This window comes from Gigantopelta aegis, unplaced genomic scaffold (genome assembly GCF_016097555.1).
Source record: "Gigantopelta aegis isolate Gae_Host unplaced genomic scaffold, Gae_host_genome ctg3049_pilon_pilon, whole genome shotgun sequence".
NCBI lineage: Eukaryota > Metazoa > Mollusca > Gastropoda > Neomphalida > Peltospiridae > Gigantopelta > Gigantopelta aegis.
In genome coordinates, this window is record NW_024533152.1 from 1 (window position 1) to 22231 (window position 22231).

The window sequence follows — 22231 nt, forward strand, 5'->3', positions numbered from 1 at the left end:
TGTTCAGAACCAGAGTTATCATTACTATATACAATTAGTATATATAATAAGGCAGGACTTGCATACATTCCAACTGTATCATTAACAGTCATTAGTTGAACAGTTAGTTTACATTTGAATAAGACAGTATTGTCTATAGGACCAGGATAAACTATCATATTACCAGCCATTGTTTATTCCAGTGATCAAATCCAACATAAATCTTCCATTGTTTAAACCATATTTGATTAATCAAATACCTAATTAATAAAATTAATAAAAGGAGATATTAAGTTAAACACACTTACCACCTTATCTCCTTTTTTTAAATTGTGTTTCAAAACAAAGCTCGAATCTTTCGACTCGAATTTTGATCTTTATATGAAATTTTGCGTAGAGAAGCTGGCAATCCAGATTCTAAAGTTTTTATCACTTCATCTTTGGACTTCAATGTGTTTTCAAGCCTTTCATTAGCAATGAGACATCAGTTTGTAATGATTGTAATCGTACATCCATTAACTGGACAATGTTTGTGTGACATTGTTTTACTGTGAGAGAGATACTCTTTAACAAACTTGTCTAATGTTTTATTTCTACGAAGAGATAACAAGATGTAGTGATCATTTTATCATTAACAAGTATGTACAGTACAACATTCATATAGAGTTTTCCAGCACAAACCAGTCCACTCACTCTAACCTCATGTACTACCACCATAAGCTCCACGACCTAACTCCTTTCCAAATCTCCTCTACACTATCCACTGACAATGATTGAAGCTGAGGTTGAATATAACTTGGATTAACTATTGTAAGACCTGACAATCAAATAGACCAAATCTTTTAACCACATATTGTATTTATATATGAATAAATATTATTCATAAAAATGGATGCAATAATGCTGATATGCAAGGAGTGATAAACAATAGCATAATCCATTATTTATCTAATAGCATTATATCTAATAATAATTTAATAATTATAAAATTAGTGAAAAATGCATTGATTATAAAGTGTAGTATGTTATATTACAGGTTCAGCCATTTCATTTCTTCAGCAATAGCTTTTAAGTATTGGAGGATGACATTTCTAAAACTGAAATAATCTTTGTAAGATTAGCAGGATCTAAATCAACTGCACTTGTTAATTCATTTAATAAATAATAGTTTCTAATATCTTGAATGCTATTCTCAGCATTAATGTTATTTGAGTTGACTCTGAGATAAGATTGGCTGAGTACAGATCTGCAGCTAATCTGACTGGATCAGGAATTGATCGTATCAAATTTACCAAAAATACTTTAGAAACACTTGATATTCCTTAGTAGGAGGTATAAAGCTGTCGGTATCCATTGTAAGTAGACCCACCCTTTTTGTTTTACTAGCGAAACACAAAGGCGATTATCAAATTTGGTGTACAATGAATATGCTCTAATGAGCCCTCGCCCACTTGTTAATTAGCTCCGCCCAAGTTGGTATAATAAATAATAATGTGTTAATAATAAAGTATTAATTTAATAACATTAATCGTAGTCTATACTCATTGCTGGCCATCTTTCTCAAAATATAGCCAAAATATAAGGTAGATTACTGTATTAAACCATTCTATCTAAACTCATGGAACAGTAAAGATTATAATTTATTATATAGAAGTATTTATTTTTGAAATAGGAGGTATTAAATTTTAAAGGAATTGAAGATTTTGATTCATATATAATAATACTAATAATAATACTAATAATAAATTCATGATTTTTTTAAACAATACAATGTTTATTTGCTTGTCATTTCTATTTTAATGGAAGATAATCATAGGGGGGTGTGGTTTGTTTAGACCAATCTTTTAGAGGTGAACATCAGATACAAATACCATAGCAACCATATTGCCATGAATCAATTTAATAGTTTATTGTTTTCATAGTTCCCTGTACTAGATAGTAACAGTGATTTGTTGTAATTTAATGTGAATATTTTAGTGAAATTCATTGGAATAGTTTCCATGTTATTTAACCTACACAAGTTATGTTGTAAACGTCATGTTAACAATACATACCATTACTGTTGTTAAGACAATATTAATATTTACAGCTGCCATGATAGTTGTTGGTAGATAGTAGTATGACATGGAGGTCATTATTAGGACAAAGACTGTAAACAGCTGAACCTTTGTGTGTGGTCTAGTTATACTATAGTAGATAAATTAGAGAGAACATATGAAGGATAGTGGGGGATAGTTAATATCTGGTTAATATGTCAATCACTGATATTATCAAAGTATAAGAACATGGATTATGTACAACTTACTTAGTATGGACATCTCAGCTTGTCTTTGACGTGAGGGCAAGTCCCTTGTTGCTTGAGTCCCCCTAGAAACGAGTTATTAAACAATTAATGTATTAATATAATTAGTTCCAGTTATCTTATAAGCATGTGTCTATAAATTAATTAAATTTGAAATATGACCTACATAAAAATTAGACATATCATATAAAAATTTACACGATTAACTGATAAAATTAAGTCGTAAACATTACCTGGTCTTGAGATCAAAAAATTGAAAAAAAAGAACTGAAGAAAAACTGAGAATAAAATAGCCTATATTATTATTAAGTTTTCAGAAATCAAATTAACGTTAAAACCACATCCTTTAATGAACATGAGCAAAATCTGTCTATAAAATAACAGGAAGTATACTGATAGAGACTAGAGTCCATGATTATGAAGTTATTAAAATCGAATTGAACAGTGATATATATAACAGAAAAGAAAATAAATTTTTAAAATTGATAATCTGTGATAAGAGATCCAATCAGGATGGCTTCGAGAAATAATTTGAAACAAATATAACAACTAAATTTAACCAATTCACAAAATAAGATAATATTTTAAATCTTTTTTCAAAAAAAGAACAAAACACAGAATATGACAAATATACTCTATACATTATGCACTCACATACAGTTACTATAGCAAACACATGTATTACATGTACAGAATTACAATATAAATGCATTTAAGTTATACAAGTTTTATGCATGGGAAAACTCACGTGATATTGACAGAGAAAGATATAGGAAACCACACCCCCTGACCATATGATAATTTATTTTGATTTCTGACTTTTAAATGATACTTGAAGAGGCTTTTCCTTCGCAAATGTGTCGTCAAGTGCCAAAATGGCTCGATACGCATCATCGTAGTTCATCATATTAACAAATCCATAACGTTTGATGTCCCCACTTTAAGTCTCGTATAATATTGACACTAGTGATAGCACCGAATGGACTGAATATTGATATAAGAGTGTATCCTGACAGCTCTCTGGTAAAATTATAAACAAAAATACACCAGCTTCCTGTGGCTGGGTTAATCCCCGTCAATCCAGTAGCACCTGTACAGCTGCCAGAGCTGCTACGGGATTAGTTGTTACTCCGTTAAGAGTTGATAGACTTGATACGGGGTTTAAATCTCATGTTGGCTACTGTGGGGTGTGTCTTATGGGTCCAATGGTACCTCCATGGTAGGTTTGTGTGACCCGTTTTTTGAAGTCCCATTTGAGTGGATATCGGACTTTCCAGATTGAGGTGTGACTTTTGGAGGATTGGCAAATTTAACCATTAACGGTTGTTGTGATCCAACCAATTGTTGCCATCAAAGCAGTAATGGCCGTCTCAGCTTCAGCATATTTATCAAATCGTACAAACCCCACCCCTTTTCCAAGTCCTGTATCGGGATCAACAAGGATTTTCGATGTGATTATACTGCCATAAGGTTGAAAGAGAGCCTCCAGTTCAGTGTGGGAAAGTTGAGGAGGTAGGTTAGCAAACATAAAACATTGGCATTCTTTATGGCCACTGAGGATGGTCGAGCATAACTAACTTTTAAGACCTTTGATTCTAAATGGTACCCATTCAGTTTTCTGTATGGCTAGTTCTGCTTCAGCTGCTGTACCATAGTTGACAAAGCCGTATCCTAAAGACGTTCCGGACGCTTTATCTTTGATAAGTTTACAACTCTGAACAATGCCCACAGCAGAGAAGAGAGTTCTCAAGTCATCTTCTGATAGACTTTGAGGGTAGATAGTTTACGATAAGGTTAGTATTTGCTTTGCTTTCTGGATTTTGTGGACCTGGGTTTTCAGCTGTACCTAGTACAGGAAACGCAGACATCACGTCTTGACAGTAAGGACTGATGAATGAGTGTAGTGAGGAAGCAGGGGCACTTTTGATATCGAAGCTAGATTCTAATTAATCGAAGGTAAGAAATATTTCTTCCTATTTATCTTTTGCAATAATGTTTCAAACTATTTGTAGGTATATGAATTATAAATTTATTATATATAATTTACTTTTTATTATAATTGTAGTAAATTTATTAACTGTCCATTTGGACATTGTTATTTGGAGTAAGTGGATATCGTCACTTACATAAATATAGTGGAAATTTTACACCATAATACCAATGGTTATAGAACAAACGGGTAAAATGATAATAATAATAATAACAAAAATAATAATAATAATAGTCTATATATTGTTTTGAATATAATGTACTGATATCTTTTGTTAGGGAAGAGGAGAGAGAGCATATGACATATTTTCTAGATTGTTACGAGAGAGAATTGTCTGTTTAAGGGACCTGTAAGATATATATGTATGTTTGTATATATGTGTGTTCATTGAGTGAGGTCCACGTACCTCGAGGATAGCTTGTATTTAATGTTGAGTTTTCATTCATAAGTGAAAATTATAATTCATTATTTAGAACATGTACCATTAATTCATTTTTTAACCACCCATTCAACGATATATCCATTTATCCATTAATTCATCCATTCAGATATCAGATGAGTACTCCAGTCTCCTGTGTAGCACAACTATTATTTTACAATCTGAAGATCACAAAAAGCCTATTCAAATGTACATTAACAGTCCTGGTGGTTCTATTACAGCTGGTATGGGTATATATGATACAATGCAGTACATACGTCCGCAAGTAGCGACCTGGTGTGTCGGACAAGCCTGTAGTATGGGAGCATCTTGTTGGCAGCTGGTTCTAAAGGGATGCGGCATTCACTCCCACATTCAAGAATTATGATTCATCAACCACACGGATCTGCTGGGGTAAGAATAATGGTAGGGATGGACTTCTTAATGTTCTGGTAATAGTATAGTTCCCAAATCTCTGTAGACCATTCATAACTCGAATAAATAACTTTAATAACTACTGAGAGCATGACATAAATTTAGCAATATCATATTGGAGGTCATGTTACTATCTGCATAATAATTTATCTTACAAATAGGAGCAATTTATGTATGACTTTAACAATTCTAGTTATAAATGTAGTAGGTACTCTATAACAAGCTTCTATCAAAGATTTGTAAAGCCACAACAAAATATGGCTGACACATGTATTGATAAGTAGTACTATGAACTACCTCCTTAGCAAACATGAAATTATTTACAAGTGGTCTATACTGGGGTACTATAGCAACAGTATGAATTGTGCTATAGCAACAGTATGGATTGTTACTATAGCAACAGCATGGATTGTTGCTCTAGTTTCGGTTTTCTTATAATTATAGGGTCAGGCTACAGATATTGCGATCCAAGCAGAAGAATCTTCTAAAATGAAGAAATTGTTAAATGAACTGCTCTCACAACATACAGGTCAACCCATTGATACTATAGGTAAGTTCTAAGTGACTTTAATTGATATTTAACTATGGGGGCCTCCTCATTAGAGGATGCAGTCGAACGAGATAAATTTCTCTCACCACAAGAGGCGTTGAAATTTGGACTAATAGACCACGTACTAAGTCATGAAGACATTACAACAACTTGATATCATGTGACATTATACCACGTCAGTATAAGATATAATGTGTATTGTTTTAAATGTTAATATTCAAAAAAATAATAACAGGGTAATTGGGAATTAATTAATATCTACTTAATTAATACTAACTTGTACTGATACAGTGTTACATGGAATGACTATTTTGGTAAAAAGTAATATTGAATAATATAGTTACTGTAGTACTTATAATTAGAAAATAGTCATTATGTGATGAGAGGTAGAACTCACTTCCTCTCTACAATTTCCAAGCATTTCTCATCATCAGATCAAAATATGCATCATGGTCAATAGATGCGCTAACACCAGCATAATAGTTGATAAATTCCTCTCTAGTCACCTGCGACAATATAAACAATAAAATATATATGTTCCATGTACTAGTTGACATAATAGTATATTATATTATATTATATGATATTATATATATTATATATTATATTATGTTATTATTATATATATTATATATTATAGTAGTAGTGTTTCCTTTCTATTAGTCTGTGTGTTAATGTGTGGTTTTTTATTATGACTTACAATCCCGTCTGGATCATTAGGAGAATCAAAATTTTTAAGGAACTCTGCAAAGACTTGATCTTCAGTCCAATCGCCATTTCTATACTTTTGATGTTAGATAAGATGACGCGCATTGTAAAAACACTGGATGGATAGATAAATGAATGACTGGATGGATATAACTAGAAATAGATGAATGGATGGATGATGGATGAATGGACAGGCAATTTACAGCTTCCAAATATGGGTCCATTATAAAATAAGGTGTCCATTAAATTTTTTTAACAACTCTATCATAACACTTACCCTTTAAGATCTTGTATGGTAATTTTACCATCTCCAGTTCTATCTAGTTTTTGAAATGCTTTATCGATCACGTCAATTCCTGGACTTACTCATAGGAGGCTATAGATAGAGAATACAAACATTGTCAATACATGTACCTGTGATGGTAGTCATGGTAACATAATTTAATGTATGGATCGACTTACTCGAAGATGAGTGAGAAATTCATCAAAATTAATTGTACCATCTTTGTTGGTATCAAAACGATGAAAAAGCTCTTCTACTTGCTATTGTGAAGAAAAACATATAAATGGATGCATAGACATATGAATGGATGGATGCATAGACATATGAATGGATGCATAAACATATGAATGGATACATAGACATATGAATGGATACATAGACATATGAATGGATATATAAGACAAACAGATGGATTGATAGGCAAACAATGGATGCATACTGCATAGATAGACCAATGAATGGACAGATAGATAATTATAATGGATAGTGAGTTTTATTAACCTCTTTTGTCAAACTGAGGGCCACAGTCATGGACGCCTTTTTTTGAACTCATTAAAATCCAATCCTTTGCTGCCATCATCATCCATATTACGAAATACTCTAAAAAAAAAAAAAACATTCAATTTAGAGGAAGTATTAATGACCACAACAATACATCAGCTAAGATTTAAAATATTATATTATTTAGATGTTATTAAACACAATGTTAATAACTAGCAGCTGAAGTATATTCTCAAATATATATATGTATACATGTAGTTCAAATGACCTAAATAAAACAGTTTTATAAATCAATAATGAAGTCATATATTCTTAAGTGAGATAGTATATATGTTCTTCTGACCTTCCAATGCCTTTAATTGCATTCCAGATGCTCCTCTAGCAAGACATTTTAACCTCATGAACTCCAAAGGGTCTTTAGTTTTGAAACGGGCTTCGTTACATTTTCTTTTCATGTCATCCTCGTGACGGTGTGTTGCAGCCATGATCTCTAAAATAGCCTGAAGGTAAGGATTTACTCAAGGGACCAGTGTGTTGTTTCTCGCCTCACTAGTTTGGTTGCTATGCGATGATGGGGCGTTGCTAATTAAAGGGGGTGTGTATCCCTGCAGCATGGCACATGTGAAGGTATTGAGTCTTGCTGTATATTTTTTTTTCATGTCTTTTTATCCCATTAGATTGGTATTATTGGTGGTACTGGACTAGATGATCCTGATATTCTCACTGAACGAGTTGAGAAAGCTGTTGACACACCTTATGGCAAGGTAAATAGTGGTGAATGGTCCATCATCAATAGCACAACCATTATATTTTGACTGGGCATTGTTGTTGAAAGAGTTGTCCTCTTTTAAAGAGATTTGAGTTAGATATAGTAACCTGCCAGTAATGGTCACCACAACTGTAATTAGAAGCTGAAAGTTGAGACAAAATGGCTCAAATTTTAGAAGAATACCATAACTATTTTTTACTATAGCTTCAAATTGATTTCAGCACACATATATAAGGTAGCATAGACATTACATATAACATGTTATGTAGTAACACACCAAGTGGTTACTATTTTTAGAAATGATGTTTACTATATTTAGGGTTAGGGAGTAGAGATCCATTGGATGGCGTAGTCCTTACACAAGTTTATATACATAGAACTAGTCATGGGACAAATGTATCATGATTCAAACGCTCATTCGATTGATCAGCTTCCGAATGTAGTATTATTACTTTGAATAATTAATGATTACAGGAATGGTTTTCTACACGTTTTTCGCAAATAAAATGGCTACGTCTTCAAACAAAGATCCAATGTTTGGAATTTTTATACTCAAGATTCTAGTAATAGCGTTGTCTGCAAAGTATGTGAAAAACTCCTTCCGATAGACTGTTCTCAAAGGCTGGTTAACAATCAGTAAAACAAGAAGTAATTTGAAAACAGACAATGTTAATTCACTCTTATTTCTGATAATAAAGTTTTGTTTTAACTTTTAAATAACAGTTAATACCGAGCCTGTTATGGTATACAATAGTACATGTAGTAATATACAGGTTCAAATGATTCGAACATTCATTAGATAATTTAAAAAGAATGTTTGAATCATGTATTGTACGTTCATCCCATGACTACATAGAACCAGCCATAGAATTATCAATAACACACACACACACCCACACCACACACTCTCTTCCCTATAGCCATCAGATGTTTTGATAACTGGTAAAACTAGAAGAAGTACCTTGTGTTTTGTTAGCCAGGTATGTTACCATAGTTTTGTTATGTTGTTGCCATAGTGATCAATTGCCTTGCCTCCACATAGTATGTCTTTATATTTAATGGTTATAATTCTAGACATGGTCGTAAAACACGAACTTCATCCAACCCATGTCAACTATCGTGCTAACATTGGGCCTTAAAGGAAGAGGGTTGTACCCACGTCGTTGTCACCACAGCCTGTGGTTCCTTACGAGAAGAGATTCATCCAGGAGATATTGTAATCCTAGATCAGTTCATTGATCGTACTGTTCAACGCCAACTCACATTTTATGACGGTATGCCCGGTAGCCCTCGAGGTATTTTGTCACTTACAGATGGACTTACCTTTTGTGAACGAACCCGTCAAGTTCTAATTCGAGCCTGTCAAGAACAACAGCTGAAATTCACTCGAAAGGAACTATTGTAACTATTGAAGGACCAAGGTTTTCAACAAAAGCCGAAAGTCATATGTTTAGAAGTTGGAATGCTGATTTGGTTAACATGACTACAGTACCTGAAGCTTGTCTAGCTAAAGAGGCAGGATTGTGTTATGCAAGTATTGCCTTACCTACAGACTATGATTGTTGGAAAGATACTGGAGAACCAGTAAGGAAGCATTAATTCTGTATTGTACCATAAAGTAAATGCCTACACTAAATAGTGTTGTCTAAATGATTTTGTATTTTTGTTACAGGTTAACGTTGCCATGGTGATAAAACATTACAGTCTAATGGAGAGAAAGCTAAAAAGCTTATCCTAGCAGCTGTACCTCTGATAGCACAGGAGGACTGGACAGAAACTCTACAACAGAACAAGGTATTATGATGTCTTGTTACTATTTTTAGCTTTTCTGTTACTATTTGTTAGAACAAGTTTGTAGTAAGGGATGTAAGGATATACACATTATATAGTGTACGTATTATGTAGTCATGGTTACCGTGTGCATTTAGGAATGTAGTGATTTTTGTGTATGTGTATTTCAGATTAATTTTTGACATTTTACTTTTACAGGAACTTGTGAAGACATCAGTGTTATTACCATAACTATGACCAATGTCTACCATTGTTTGGGTAGTGGTGTGTGTGTATGGTGTGTGTGTGTGTGTGTGTGTGTGTGTGTGTGTGTGTGTGAAGAAACACTAACTGTTTATTCTTTGTTTATTATTTTTTCAATTATTTCAAATAAAAAAATTTTAACTTTGCAATAAATTTTGAAATCATTACCAAAAAATTACACTATAAAACTATTACAAATGTCCAAATGATGTCTCTGTGACAACAGGTTGTAGTAAATCATGGAGTAATTACTAGGACCATTCTCTTTACATCTAAGAAAGTAAATATTAAAGTATAATATGATTCTATTCTGGTCTCTTAAATGTCTTAACCACATCAATAAATTATTACATGGTATAGCTCCTCTTTAATGGAAGGACATATGCTACCCAGGAACTTAGAAACTGTCCTTAGTATAGAAGTTAAATAATAGACTAAAGTATTAGTATGGGAGTGTCCTCAACATAGAGGTTGTATAATGCACTAAAGTATTAGTATGGGACTAGAACGAGTGTCCTCAATATAGAGGTTGTATAATACAGTAAAGTATTAGTATGGGACTAGAACGAGTGTCCTCATATAGAGGTGTATAATACACTAAAGTATTAGTATGGGACTAAACGAGTGTCCTCAATGTAAGTTGTATTAAAGTATTAGTATGGGACTAGAACAAGTGTCCACAATATAGAGGTTGTATAATACACTAAAGTATTAGTATGGGACTAGAACAAGTGTCCTCAATATAGAGGTTATATAATACACTAAAGTATTAGTATGGAACTAGAACAAGTGTCCACAATATAGAGGTTGTATAATACACTAAAGTATTAGTATGGGACTAGAACAAGTGTCCTCAATATAGAGGTTGTATAATACACTAAAGTATTAGTATGGGACTAGAACAAATGTCCTCAATATAGAGGTTGTATAATACACTAAAGTATTAGTATGGAACTAGAACAAGTGTCCTCAATATAGAGGTTGTATAATACACTAAAGTATTAGTATGGGACTAACCATAATATTGAGTGTATTACTAATTATTACGGATGTCTTAAAAGGTCAGAGTTGTAAGATAAGGTGTGGATGTATTTATCCTAAAAGACAAACAACCACAATTACTTTAAAACTAACTATCAATTATACTGTGGTCACTAAACAACTCCCAATGTATTCTCTTTTGGTATTTAGAGGAATTCAACACTTGTAATAGTACATCCTTTCCCCTGCAGCTCCAAGACAAGTGACTCCTACTACATCAGTGTGTAAATATGGGTAATAGAAAGTCGCACATTGTCAGTAACAAACCAAGTTAATGTCAGGACATTAATAGTGTAGTGTCCATAATATTTGCTACAATAGTTGAGAATTTGCGGTATCTTATCTATCCATTTATCTGTTAATCTATTCATTCATCAATCTTTTTGTCCATCTACCCAATCTGTTCATTAATCTTTCATATCATCCATCCAGCTGTATATCTGTACAGGTGCATGCATTTTATGTGTGCGCACCCCGCGCGCGCGCGCGCGTGTGTGTGTGTGTATCCTTCTTACTAACTTCCAACAGATGACTATTGAACATCCTATTGTCCACTATATAATCACTAACACTAACAGGAGGAAGTCATAACTCCTTTGGTTAGTTACACTTTTCCATAGCAACTAATATGCAGCATTTGACTACAACAATATCAACATCTTCTATATATATTGATTAATATTATAAACATAGATGGTATGATCATAAATGTCTAAATTCTTTGTGAATAAAGGATGGAAATAAATAGACGTCTGAGATAACTACACTTATGGCTCCGCAATATGTACTATAATGCAATATTTCAATGTGAAATTAATATATTTGGGTTCCAAGGTTGATGGTTAAGGGTCTGGAGTATAATATTGACATGATATTCTTTCTATTAGAAGTAGAACAGCTAGCATAAATTAGATTGTTATATTTTCACAATGTGTACTAGAAAAATGTTCCACTTCACTGCATTATGTGTATCTGTGCATGTGTGTGTGTGTATCCTTCTTTCTATCTTTCATGGTTAACAATTCAATATCCATTGTTCGCTAACACTAACAGGAGGTGGTGACAACTCCTTCGCTAATTATAGATTTCCATAGCAACCAATGTGCGGTATTCAGCTATAACAATACCATATATTTTCTATACTTATTTAATATTACAATAAATATAGGACATGGTAATTAATGACATTATATAATATATTAGTTACAATAGCAAGTATCCTGATCAAGACGTCTCTAAATGTCTTTGTGAATAAAGGACGGGAATAAAACAACATCTAACAATATAGTAATATGAGATAACTACACTTATGGCTCCACTATATGTACTATAATGCAGTATTTCAATGTGAAATTAATATATTTAGATTCCAAGGTTGATGGTTAAGGGTCTGGAGTATAATATTGACATGATATTCTTCTATTAGAAGTAGAATAACTAGCATAAATTAGATTGTTATATTTTCACAATGTGTACTAGAAATATTCCACTTCGCTGTATTGGGTGTGTGTGTGTATCCTTCTTTCTATCTTTCATTGGTTAACAATTCAATATCCATTGTTCGCTAATTGCTAACACTAACAGGAGGTGGTGACAACTCCTTCACTAATTATTGATTTCCATAGCAACCAATGTGCGGTATTCAGCTATAACAATACCATATATTTTCTATACTTATTAATATTACAATAAATATAGGACATGATAATTAATGACATTATATAATATATTAGTTACAATAACAAGTATCCTCATCAAGACGTCTAAATGTCTTTGTGAATAAAGGACGGGAATAAAACAACATCTAACAATATAGTAATATGAGATAACTACACTTATGGCTCCACTATATGTACTATAATGCAGTATTTCAATGTGAAATTAATATATTTAGGTTCCAAGATTGATGGTTAAGGGTCTGGAGTATAATATTGACATGATATTCTTTCCATTAGAAGTAGAATAGCTAGCATAAATTAGATTGTTATATTTTACACATTGTGGACTGGAAATGTTCAAATATAATATAATTCTCTAGAAAGGAGTGTTAACTGAATGATTGTATATATACAATAACATCACTTATTGTGCTTGCTTATAAAAGAAGTTTTTACCACAGAGAATTGTGCATTCAATGCGATATAGTAAAGTGACAAGATATCAAAGGATATGTGTACACTTTGTGTAACTATAATTTGTTATAGCAGATGTCATTATTACATCATTTGATACAACCAAATAGTAGTTGAAGGCTTCTCACTCCAATTACAAGTGGTTTGACTAGTGTTGTAAACCAGTTTGATCAGTTCTTAAATTATTAGCTGTTGGTTATGTAACTAAGGTCGCACTAACATTCTTAGCCATCTATAATATATATACCTCTAATAAAAGGTGTGCTTTCCTAAAAACTGGAAAAAATTATATATTTTAAACTGTTCATACATAAATTATTTTTTAAATAACAAAATATAACTATTGAGTATCTAATATTTGTAGGGACATAGTCCTAGGATAACATTATCTACACAATATATTAACAAAGATATATCTAGTAACATGTACTGTAGATGAGACATATTGAGTTATTTCATCAGTTAATGGTAACAGTATGCACATTAACTTGATATGGTTCACATCATGTAAAAAATGTCTCTTAGTTCCTGATAATCACTGAGTTATTTAAAAATATATATATATATCTATATATATAAGGTGTGTGGGTGTGATACTGATGACAATAATGTGTTAAGTTAACAATGCAACCATAAAATATATTGTTGCCATAGCAACAACATTGGCTTGAAGAAGAACTAGTATAGTAATTAGTGTATATAGACACCAATAACTATTTGTAACGCTCCAATGCACAAAAGTTAATAAATTTACCAATTAAATGAAATTAAATGTAACAATAGTTTATATAGAGTGGACAATGTTACTAAACCGCTCAGCAAATTAAGATAACTTGTGTGTATTATGAAATGTAGATATATATACTGTTAATTATAATATGATAACATTATCTTAGGAGTGGACCTTTCTCCTGCCTACTACTCTGAACTAATGAGCCATCTTAATGCTACCCATTCATTCTTTCTTGCAGTAGTTCATCCATCCAAGGACAAATTAAATGACACTGTTATAAAAAGACTATATCTATTTATTTATCTATTCATCTCCACATTCATTAATCAGTCTGTCTGTTCCATTTACCAATTGAAATACTGATAACAATCATTCAATTAAGACAAGTATTCACTTAATTATAAAACAATTAGAAACCTTTTAACAATTTCCAGTGAAATGTAAACAAAACACAATCACTTAAGGGAACGACATAACAACTCTTAACAAAATACCAAACAATACCTCAAGTCACGAACAGAGATTATTGTAAATCCCTCACCACTTAACTATTAAAGGCACACTAAATGGCCTCAACTATGAAGTTCCCAAGGACAGCCCTTTGAAATCCTGTGGACAAGACATACTGGCTCCATTACAATAAACACATCCTTTAAGAACCATCCCCATTTATACCTTTAAAACTTTGACAAGGAATGTCATTGAGTCTATGGGTTATACTTAAGAGTTACCAAACATATAGTTTTGTAGTATAATGGCCTAAGGGTGGGCTTTGAGGCTATAAATGTAGCTATTGATATACGGAAAAGATAAAAGGAATTTATAATAAAATACGGAGAGATGTCCAGCAAGGATAATTGCATAAAAACATTAATTATCTTTTATCCTACCTATCTACTTGTTTGCATAATGTTGGATGATTAAATTTAGTTTTAGTTTTCTCTTAATAGCACATGATTTAGCGGAATAATTTAACACTACACACATTTATATTCTTAGCGTGTGTACTATGGTATGTGTTAAACTACTATAAACTGCCTATTATCATTGAAGTGTTAATATTATTGCTACCATGAATGGAATACTAATTGCATTCATTTAATAGGACATAGTAAGCTGGGATTTTTAACAAGCTTTCTTTTATTCAGCTCTACCCTCATCATCCTTATCTTGCACAATATTACAAAAATATCTCACGATTATGCGCCTCACTGGTGTGTGTGTGTGTCCTTGTTAGTAGTGTTATACATTGACTATTTATTATTGACTTTCTTTTGATTGGAAATTAATTTTTGTTTCTGAAAGGCTGTGAATTTAATTTTGTATATTACATCTGATAAATAATATCGTCCTTAAATTTGATAACATACTGATAATAAATAGCGTGTAAAAAATATATGTTATGTAAGTAGATTTTATCCTATTAACTCTACAAGTTATGTAAAGCACATGACAACCACATGACAAACACATGATTACTTTAATTTGTACCCAAAAAATCCAAACCAATTAATATATATCTTGTGATTTCTACAATTAATCTTATAACAATTATCATGTTAAATACATCACGTGAAAATGTACCAGTTGTAGAATGGTATTGTTAATATGTGTTTTATTATACTACACTAGTAACAAACAAAGAATGTTTTGAGGAGAAAACTGAAAGTAAATGATGTACCTAGTACATCATTTACTTTCAGTTTTAGTTTCAGTTTCAGTTTTAGTACATCACAATGAATATAATCATTAAAAGTTCACAAGACTTCTTTCAATCTCACAGTCAATGCAAAAAAACAAAGACAATATTTGATTGTTGTTGTTTTAAAAACTTTACTAGTAATTATGGGATGTAGATAGAGTCCTTTGATAAGCACTTATCAATTTCCTGGGAAATTTATTGCTTGAATATTACAAAATTGTACGTTAAAAACAACGTTAGAAACAAGTTATATATCTCATTACGTAGTGAGAGTAGATTAGTTTAGTATTCTATCAAACAGTAGTCTCTATTTCAGTAGTATTTATTATGTAAGTATTTGTGGTATCATAAAGTGGATATACTAATAATGTCCAAAAATTTCCCATAAGAACATTGTTGGTTTCTAACTTTGTTTCTCTGTTCCAAATTTGGACCAAATTATAATCACTTAAAGCATACTAATAATAATATAATATAATAACAATAATACAATAATTGTTATTATGTAAGATTACAACAATATACCATAACTAACTAAGAACACTCCAAATTCCTTACAGTAACAGCTGCCAAGACACTCATCTTAATATCGTTTATAATAAGGATCAAAGGATCACTCCCATTAATAGTGATACATATTACTATCACAGGCTAAAGACATCCTACAGGCAATCCTATAACACAGTTTTGATAGGCTTAGCGTTGCACTATTCACCATTAAAAGTATTCATAACTAACAACGTAGGTCCATTCACATAATACCATTAGTATACTACACCCAAAACTACATACATAAATAAATATAGTCTAACTTAACAACAACACCATATAACAACTATCATAACATTAACATACCATCTAGAACATTCTTTAAATAAAAAGACCAAATAACCCGCCCACTAAAAGCCCTAGAGACAGTATGTCTGTAGCAGGAAAAACTTATGAAAGGATACAACCGTCTTTTTTTTTCCATGTACCAAGGGTTGTCAATATAAAGAATATTACAAACGATTCCTCCATTGTGTATTCATAATATAACAATTAAGCTATTGCTTGCACACAGCATAATTCAATACCTTTTTTGTTCTCAATAAAGTCTTTGTCGTTTGTTATATATTAAATAGGCTTTAACAAGTCATAACCACATTCACTCAAAAATGTGCTTAATATATAAGATGTTTCCATGGCTACCAGGATGTATTGATTACTCAAAGAAACTATTAATTGTTAACAGAAAAATCAAACAATAACACACTACATTATATTACATTTCTAAATAACAACAAGTATCATATAAGGTTGTTGTTTCTTTTGCTTGAATATTACAAAATTGTACATTAAAAAACAAGGTATAAAGGATCATTATATAGTAAACATGCATATTGTATAGTAGCAGGTCTTAATATATCCTACTATATTAAGATAATTTCATATATGAATCAGAGGTCATTTTTTATACTGAATAATGGCTACGCTAAGACTACTGAATAATGGCTATGCTAAGACTACTGAATAATGGCTACGCTAAGACTACTGAATAATGGGTACGCTAAGACTACTGAATAATGGCTACCCTAAGACTACTGAATAATGGCTATGCTAAGACTACTGAATAATGGCTACACTAAGACTACTAACTAACAGATGCTCTTAGTAATACTAACTCTAATAAAAGATATTGGTAACACAAGCCTACATGTTATGTAAGCACACAAAAGGGATCTTAGTAGCTGTTTCAGCTGGATAATACTACAAGATTATAATAAACTATTTGATCCTAGACAAATAGTTTGATGTGATGTTTTTTTAAAAGGAAGTGGGAGCTTTAATAGACAATAAAATAACACAACAAATAAGATGACATAACTTTAACAAAACAGAGTATACAAAGCTAAACCACAAATTACATAATTGTTAATATTAATAAATTCAGTATTAACTAATGAGAGGGACATACCCTAATACTGACCTTTCTCGTTTGAGAGCGGTGGTAATGACACAGCTGACGTTGTTAAATTTCCCTCCAAGATATAAAAAACCTGTAAAAAAAATGGGCAAAATCATTTTTAAACTTTTAATCGAGCCAATACATAAGCAGATTGATTTTAGGAGTCAATTGATAGATATATTGATAGATAGACATTACATGTACCATATGAATGTTTAGGGCTAGTCAAATAAACTTTCTTCATTTTTCCACCTTTTGTAATTCCTTGACAGTTGATTAAGACTGTTTGAAAAACTGAACTAAATATTTTTATTAAATTACCAATAATTTCACAGTCATCTTAAAACAAATTTTATTATAATTTCTCCTAACATTAGTAACAACCGCTAAAAGGGTCCCCTTAGTGTACTATACTATCAGTAATACTCAGACATCAAAACTGAAGGTTATTTTTAATTTCCTCCAAGTTTCCACATCAATAAAATTTCTAAAAAAAACCTTAAAAAACAATTTTTTTTTAGCTTGTCACATGATAGATCTAATCAAAAAAAATGTATTATCTACTACTTTTACACAAACATCTTTTTACAACTGAGGGATCTACAGTTTCAATATGTTTGCCTCGGTCTGTCTGCATAGAGAATAGCAAGAAGGTCATTGTTGCACATTTTCCTAAAACAGGTTTGCAAACTAATTTGACTAGGCATCCTTAAAAAAAGGTAAGAACCTCTCATAATTTTAGTCCCTAAAAACTATATAGCAAGGTATGATACATGTATGCAGTCATGTATAGAATTAGTGCAAAATCAAGAAATAAGTCATCATGTCACTGGACAGGTTCTATAGTCTCAGCTGTGGTGAATATCTAATCACATTGAAACTACTGGCGCTGCAAAAAGATGCATAAACCATGTCTAGTCAGTGTATAAAATGATGTTTGGAGTTGCATGGAGATGCTGCAAGCGTTATAAAAAATCTCCAATAAGCCTTCTGGCTCCAAGTACAGAAAGCATTACAACATACATGCATACCTCCTCCATATACAGCCATATCTATATATAAACATCGCTATTTATAAGGTCACATATAATTAAAGCACCATTATTGCAGCTGCAAAGGATAGCTCACTAAGATATTACACTACAATAAGAAGGGAGGTGCAACATCAAGTTATCAATACAACTATCTCTCTATTAAGTATGTGTCAGGACCATCACTTATTACACTAAAAACCCCTCTTACCATAATCTTTGTGTTCAGGAGTCAATTAAATGACTAATATACCGCTGTTGATATATCAAAGTCATTAGCTCCTTGTAGTCAAGCCAGAACATTAAAAAAGCTCCAATATGGCCCATCAGCGATTAGGCTCTACATAAGTGTCATGTGGTTTGAGCTGTATGTAAAAGGAAAGTGACTTAAGGTTATAATAATGGTTGGTTATCCTACCTCAAAATTAGAGGGTAAACTAACTGTTTCTACTTGTCCCATTTCTCTTTTCTTGCTGAAAGAGAAGCCTGATGCCAAAATTCAGTTGTTGTTTTTTTTCAAAAGAACTGATGTCCTATACCGTCAGTTCAAACTAAATATATAAACCTTTCTGCAAAGAATATCACACTTGTTCTCAGGTTGGTATATACATAACAGATAAATAAACCAAAACAAAATCCAACAACAACTTTACACTATATTACTTACTTGTTTTTCACACCAACAAACCTAAGAAACTTAAATCCTAAATAAAATTTACGTACCCGACCATATATCTCGCTTACAAACAAGTTGATTTCAAATGGAGCAACAAAATTGGGGCGCAGACTAAGATATATGTATCAAAGAAGATGAGAGCTAAAGTGTCCACGAAACACCGACCACCATCTCAGTCCTTTAAATAATTAGGGGATATGATGAGATGGGGGTCGAGGCTCCGCGGACACTAACAGCTCATGCATACACGAGGGAATCGTCATAGACATTAATCTGAAACTCCAAGTTTCTTCTGTAACAACAGCAAGGTATAGATAATGGAAGAAATTTAATGAAGTTGTTTATAGGATAGATTACGATTTCCTTTAAATTAATTTAATACCTAACACCCCCTTTTTCCCATAGGAGTAAGAGACAGTACGATAAGGTGGGGTTGGTCAAGATAGTGCAGATACGCTTCATTATTTTAAAATTACATCTAGTGGCTTTTAATGATTGCAAAAAAACCTTCAATTCCCTCAATGGAAATATGTAGAGGTGATGCTTATTCAAGAAACTATACTGCATAAACACTATATATAAGCTTATTACAAGTATAGAGTGATATTGCACTCACCATAGCTTAGACGTGATGGTCATTATTAGACAGACGACTTTCTTGATCTTTTGAATGGTCTTTAACAATTCCAGCGGTAACTTTTATGCTCTTTCATCAGCATGCGTTCACTAGCTCTTAATATCACATACTATAATGATGGAAGCAGTAGGCTCCGTTGATTCCATCAAATATTCAACATGTGGGTAGACATAGGGATTGGCATAGAACATTTCCGGTTAATTGACATCTAATATTAACCTTTATATTAATGAGTCTAAAAGTGTTGACCATGCTATATCGTTAATACACTAATACATTGAAAACCCTGGTTACTGTATTATCATTAACTACAGTTAGTAAATATAGTATAAGGTAAATCTTTGATCGGATACGATATACAGTATTAATATAGGCCTTAAAAAGTGTTACCATTCTTTCGGAGTGAGATATTTTGAGAGAGATCTAGAGATGTGACACATCGTACAACTCAAGAACAACACACTCTAATAGATACAGTCATAATAAATAACCTTTTTCATTTAAATAGGCTAACACTTTTGCATTATTCAAAAAGCCTATTTTTATAATGCTTCAATCACCTAGTTCACTGAACATTGTTAATACATTAATCCTGCATTCCTCACTGTTACTATGGATGCTCCCACGAATTCTCTTCTCGAAGAGAAGAACAGGATGGACTTGCAAACAGCAATCATGAGCTGACTCCACCAAACCCCCAGTTTACTCACTCTCATTCCTCGTGGGTAGAATGGCTTCAGCTTAGAAGCTAGTGGTGCCCAATTGTCTGGACCACACATCGCTGATGGGCGATGACATACGCCGCATTGTTTCGGTAACGTATCTTACGTGTTGAATATTCAGTACGTGATAAAGAGTATAACAGAAAGGCATTTAATAATTGCAATGGGAGAAATGATGTCACTAGGACCTCGATCTTTAGTCAAGCACTGAAGTCCATCAAATTCTAGGACTCAATTTTAGTAAGTGATATTTTATTAGTAATAATTTTGTGTTTTTATATGAAGGACTGACTGCATATAACACAATAATAATAACAGAAACTAATTATTGCGTAGGATTATGGGAATTTGTTAACTCAGTCCCCCTTAATGCCAGGACAAATTTTAAAAATGGGCATCACATGAGATTACAGGAATTGATATGTAATAATATATACTAAATAAGATTATTGAAACGACAATGGTTTGCAGTCTCACTTGATAACTATCTCTCGAACGGATATGAACCGCATATTAGAACTAGTGCCTATATATATTTAACTAAGAAAACTCAGTTGAGTAAGAGAGAGACTCTTCTAAAATGTTAGAGATGTTTATGTTTAATCTTCTTCTTTTCTTGTCAGCAATAAATAGCAATGAAGTTATATCTTTCTAGACTTATCATAGCTAGAAAATAAAAGATCACTAAGTCTTTCTTGGTGCTTTCACATTTAATGTTGTTGACATTAGAGCAGTGTTGTTCAATTGAATAATGCCAAAAACATTTTTAAAAAATGGGCATCACATGAGATTACAAGTATTGATATGTAATAAAAATGTACTAAATAAGATTATTTAACATTATAATTAATTCCCATTAAAAAATAAAGTAATTTATATGTGTTAAGGACAAAATAGTGCATAACTCAAGAACGTTGTGACATTAATTTGATTTAATGCTTTATCAGAAAACATATTATTTTTGGCTAAACAGATATTTAAGTCCTCTTTCTCATGTATCTTTAAACTGAGTTGTACATATGACATAACAAATACACAGTGTATTCTGTATGAAGAAGATCTGACCTTATTAGCATTTAGTTATTACTATAATCTTATATGTATGTACTATGTGACGCCTATTTAACCACTTTTATTATTAGGACTACCTTACTGTTTATACATGTGGTTGTGGCCAATTATGTCACATGTGTCCTGCATTGATAGAGGTCACCACACTCATGACCTACTAAAATGTTACTAGATTGACCCCATTCAGTTTTTCGATTTAGAATAAACATTGTTCCAGTCTTCTATTTTCATTGAACTTAATATGTATACTTGGTCATAATAAGCCTACAGCTCAATGCGAGGTCTTGTAAGACTTAAGAAAGAGGAATTGCTAATCTTTATACACAAACTGTCTCAATATCTTGTTGTTATTAATTATATTTGTGATCTATTCCTCACTTTGATGTTTGTAAATTTTTTGTAGTTGAAAAACATTACAGGATATAAGTAGTTAATTACCATACAATGCCTGTAAACTCCTAGCCCTGAATCACACAATAAGGATATTGAAATATCCAAATAGTCTTCAAAGTGTATTAATGATATTACAAGTGAACAATGTTAACTATTGGTATTTGTAGTTCAGGGGC

At 32.0% G+C, this 22231-nt stretch overlaps 1 protein-coding gene and 2 pseudogenes across 1 annotated transcript; 2 read left to right on the forward strand and 1 right to left on the reverse strand.

Annotated features, from left to right (window-relative positions):
* Positions 1-3903: 3903 nt before the first annotated feature.
* LOC121391871 (ATP-dependent Clp protease proteolytic subunit, mitochondrial-like) lies at positions 3904-5828 on the forward strand. The gene is given in 8 exon segments (XM_041523348.1): positions 3904-3932; positions 4432-4458; positions 4549-4610; positions 4613-4620; positions 4820-5012; positions 5015-5103; positions 5569-5674; positions 5728-5828. Coding segments are annotated over 8 exon segments (615 nt in total).
* Positions 5829-6078: 250 nt separating this feature from the next.
* On the reverse strand, positions 6079-7651 carry LOC121391868 (annotated as a pseudogene).
* A 127-nt stretch (positions 7652-7778) lies between these two features.
* On the forward strand, positions 7779-9957 carry LOC121391869 (annotated as a pseudogene).
* The last annotated feature ends 12274 nt before the right edge of the window (positions 9958-22231 follow it).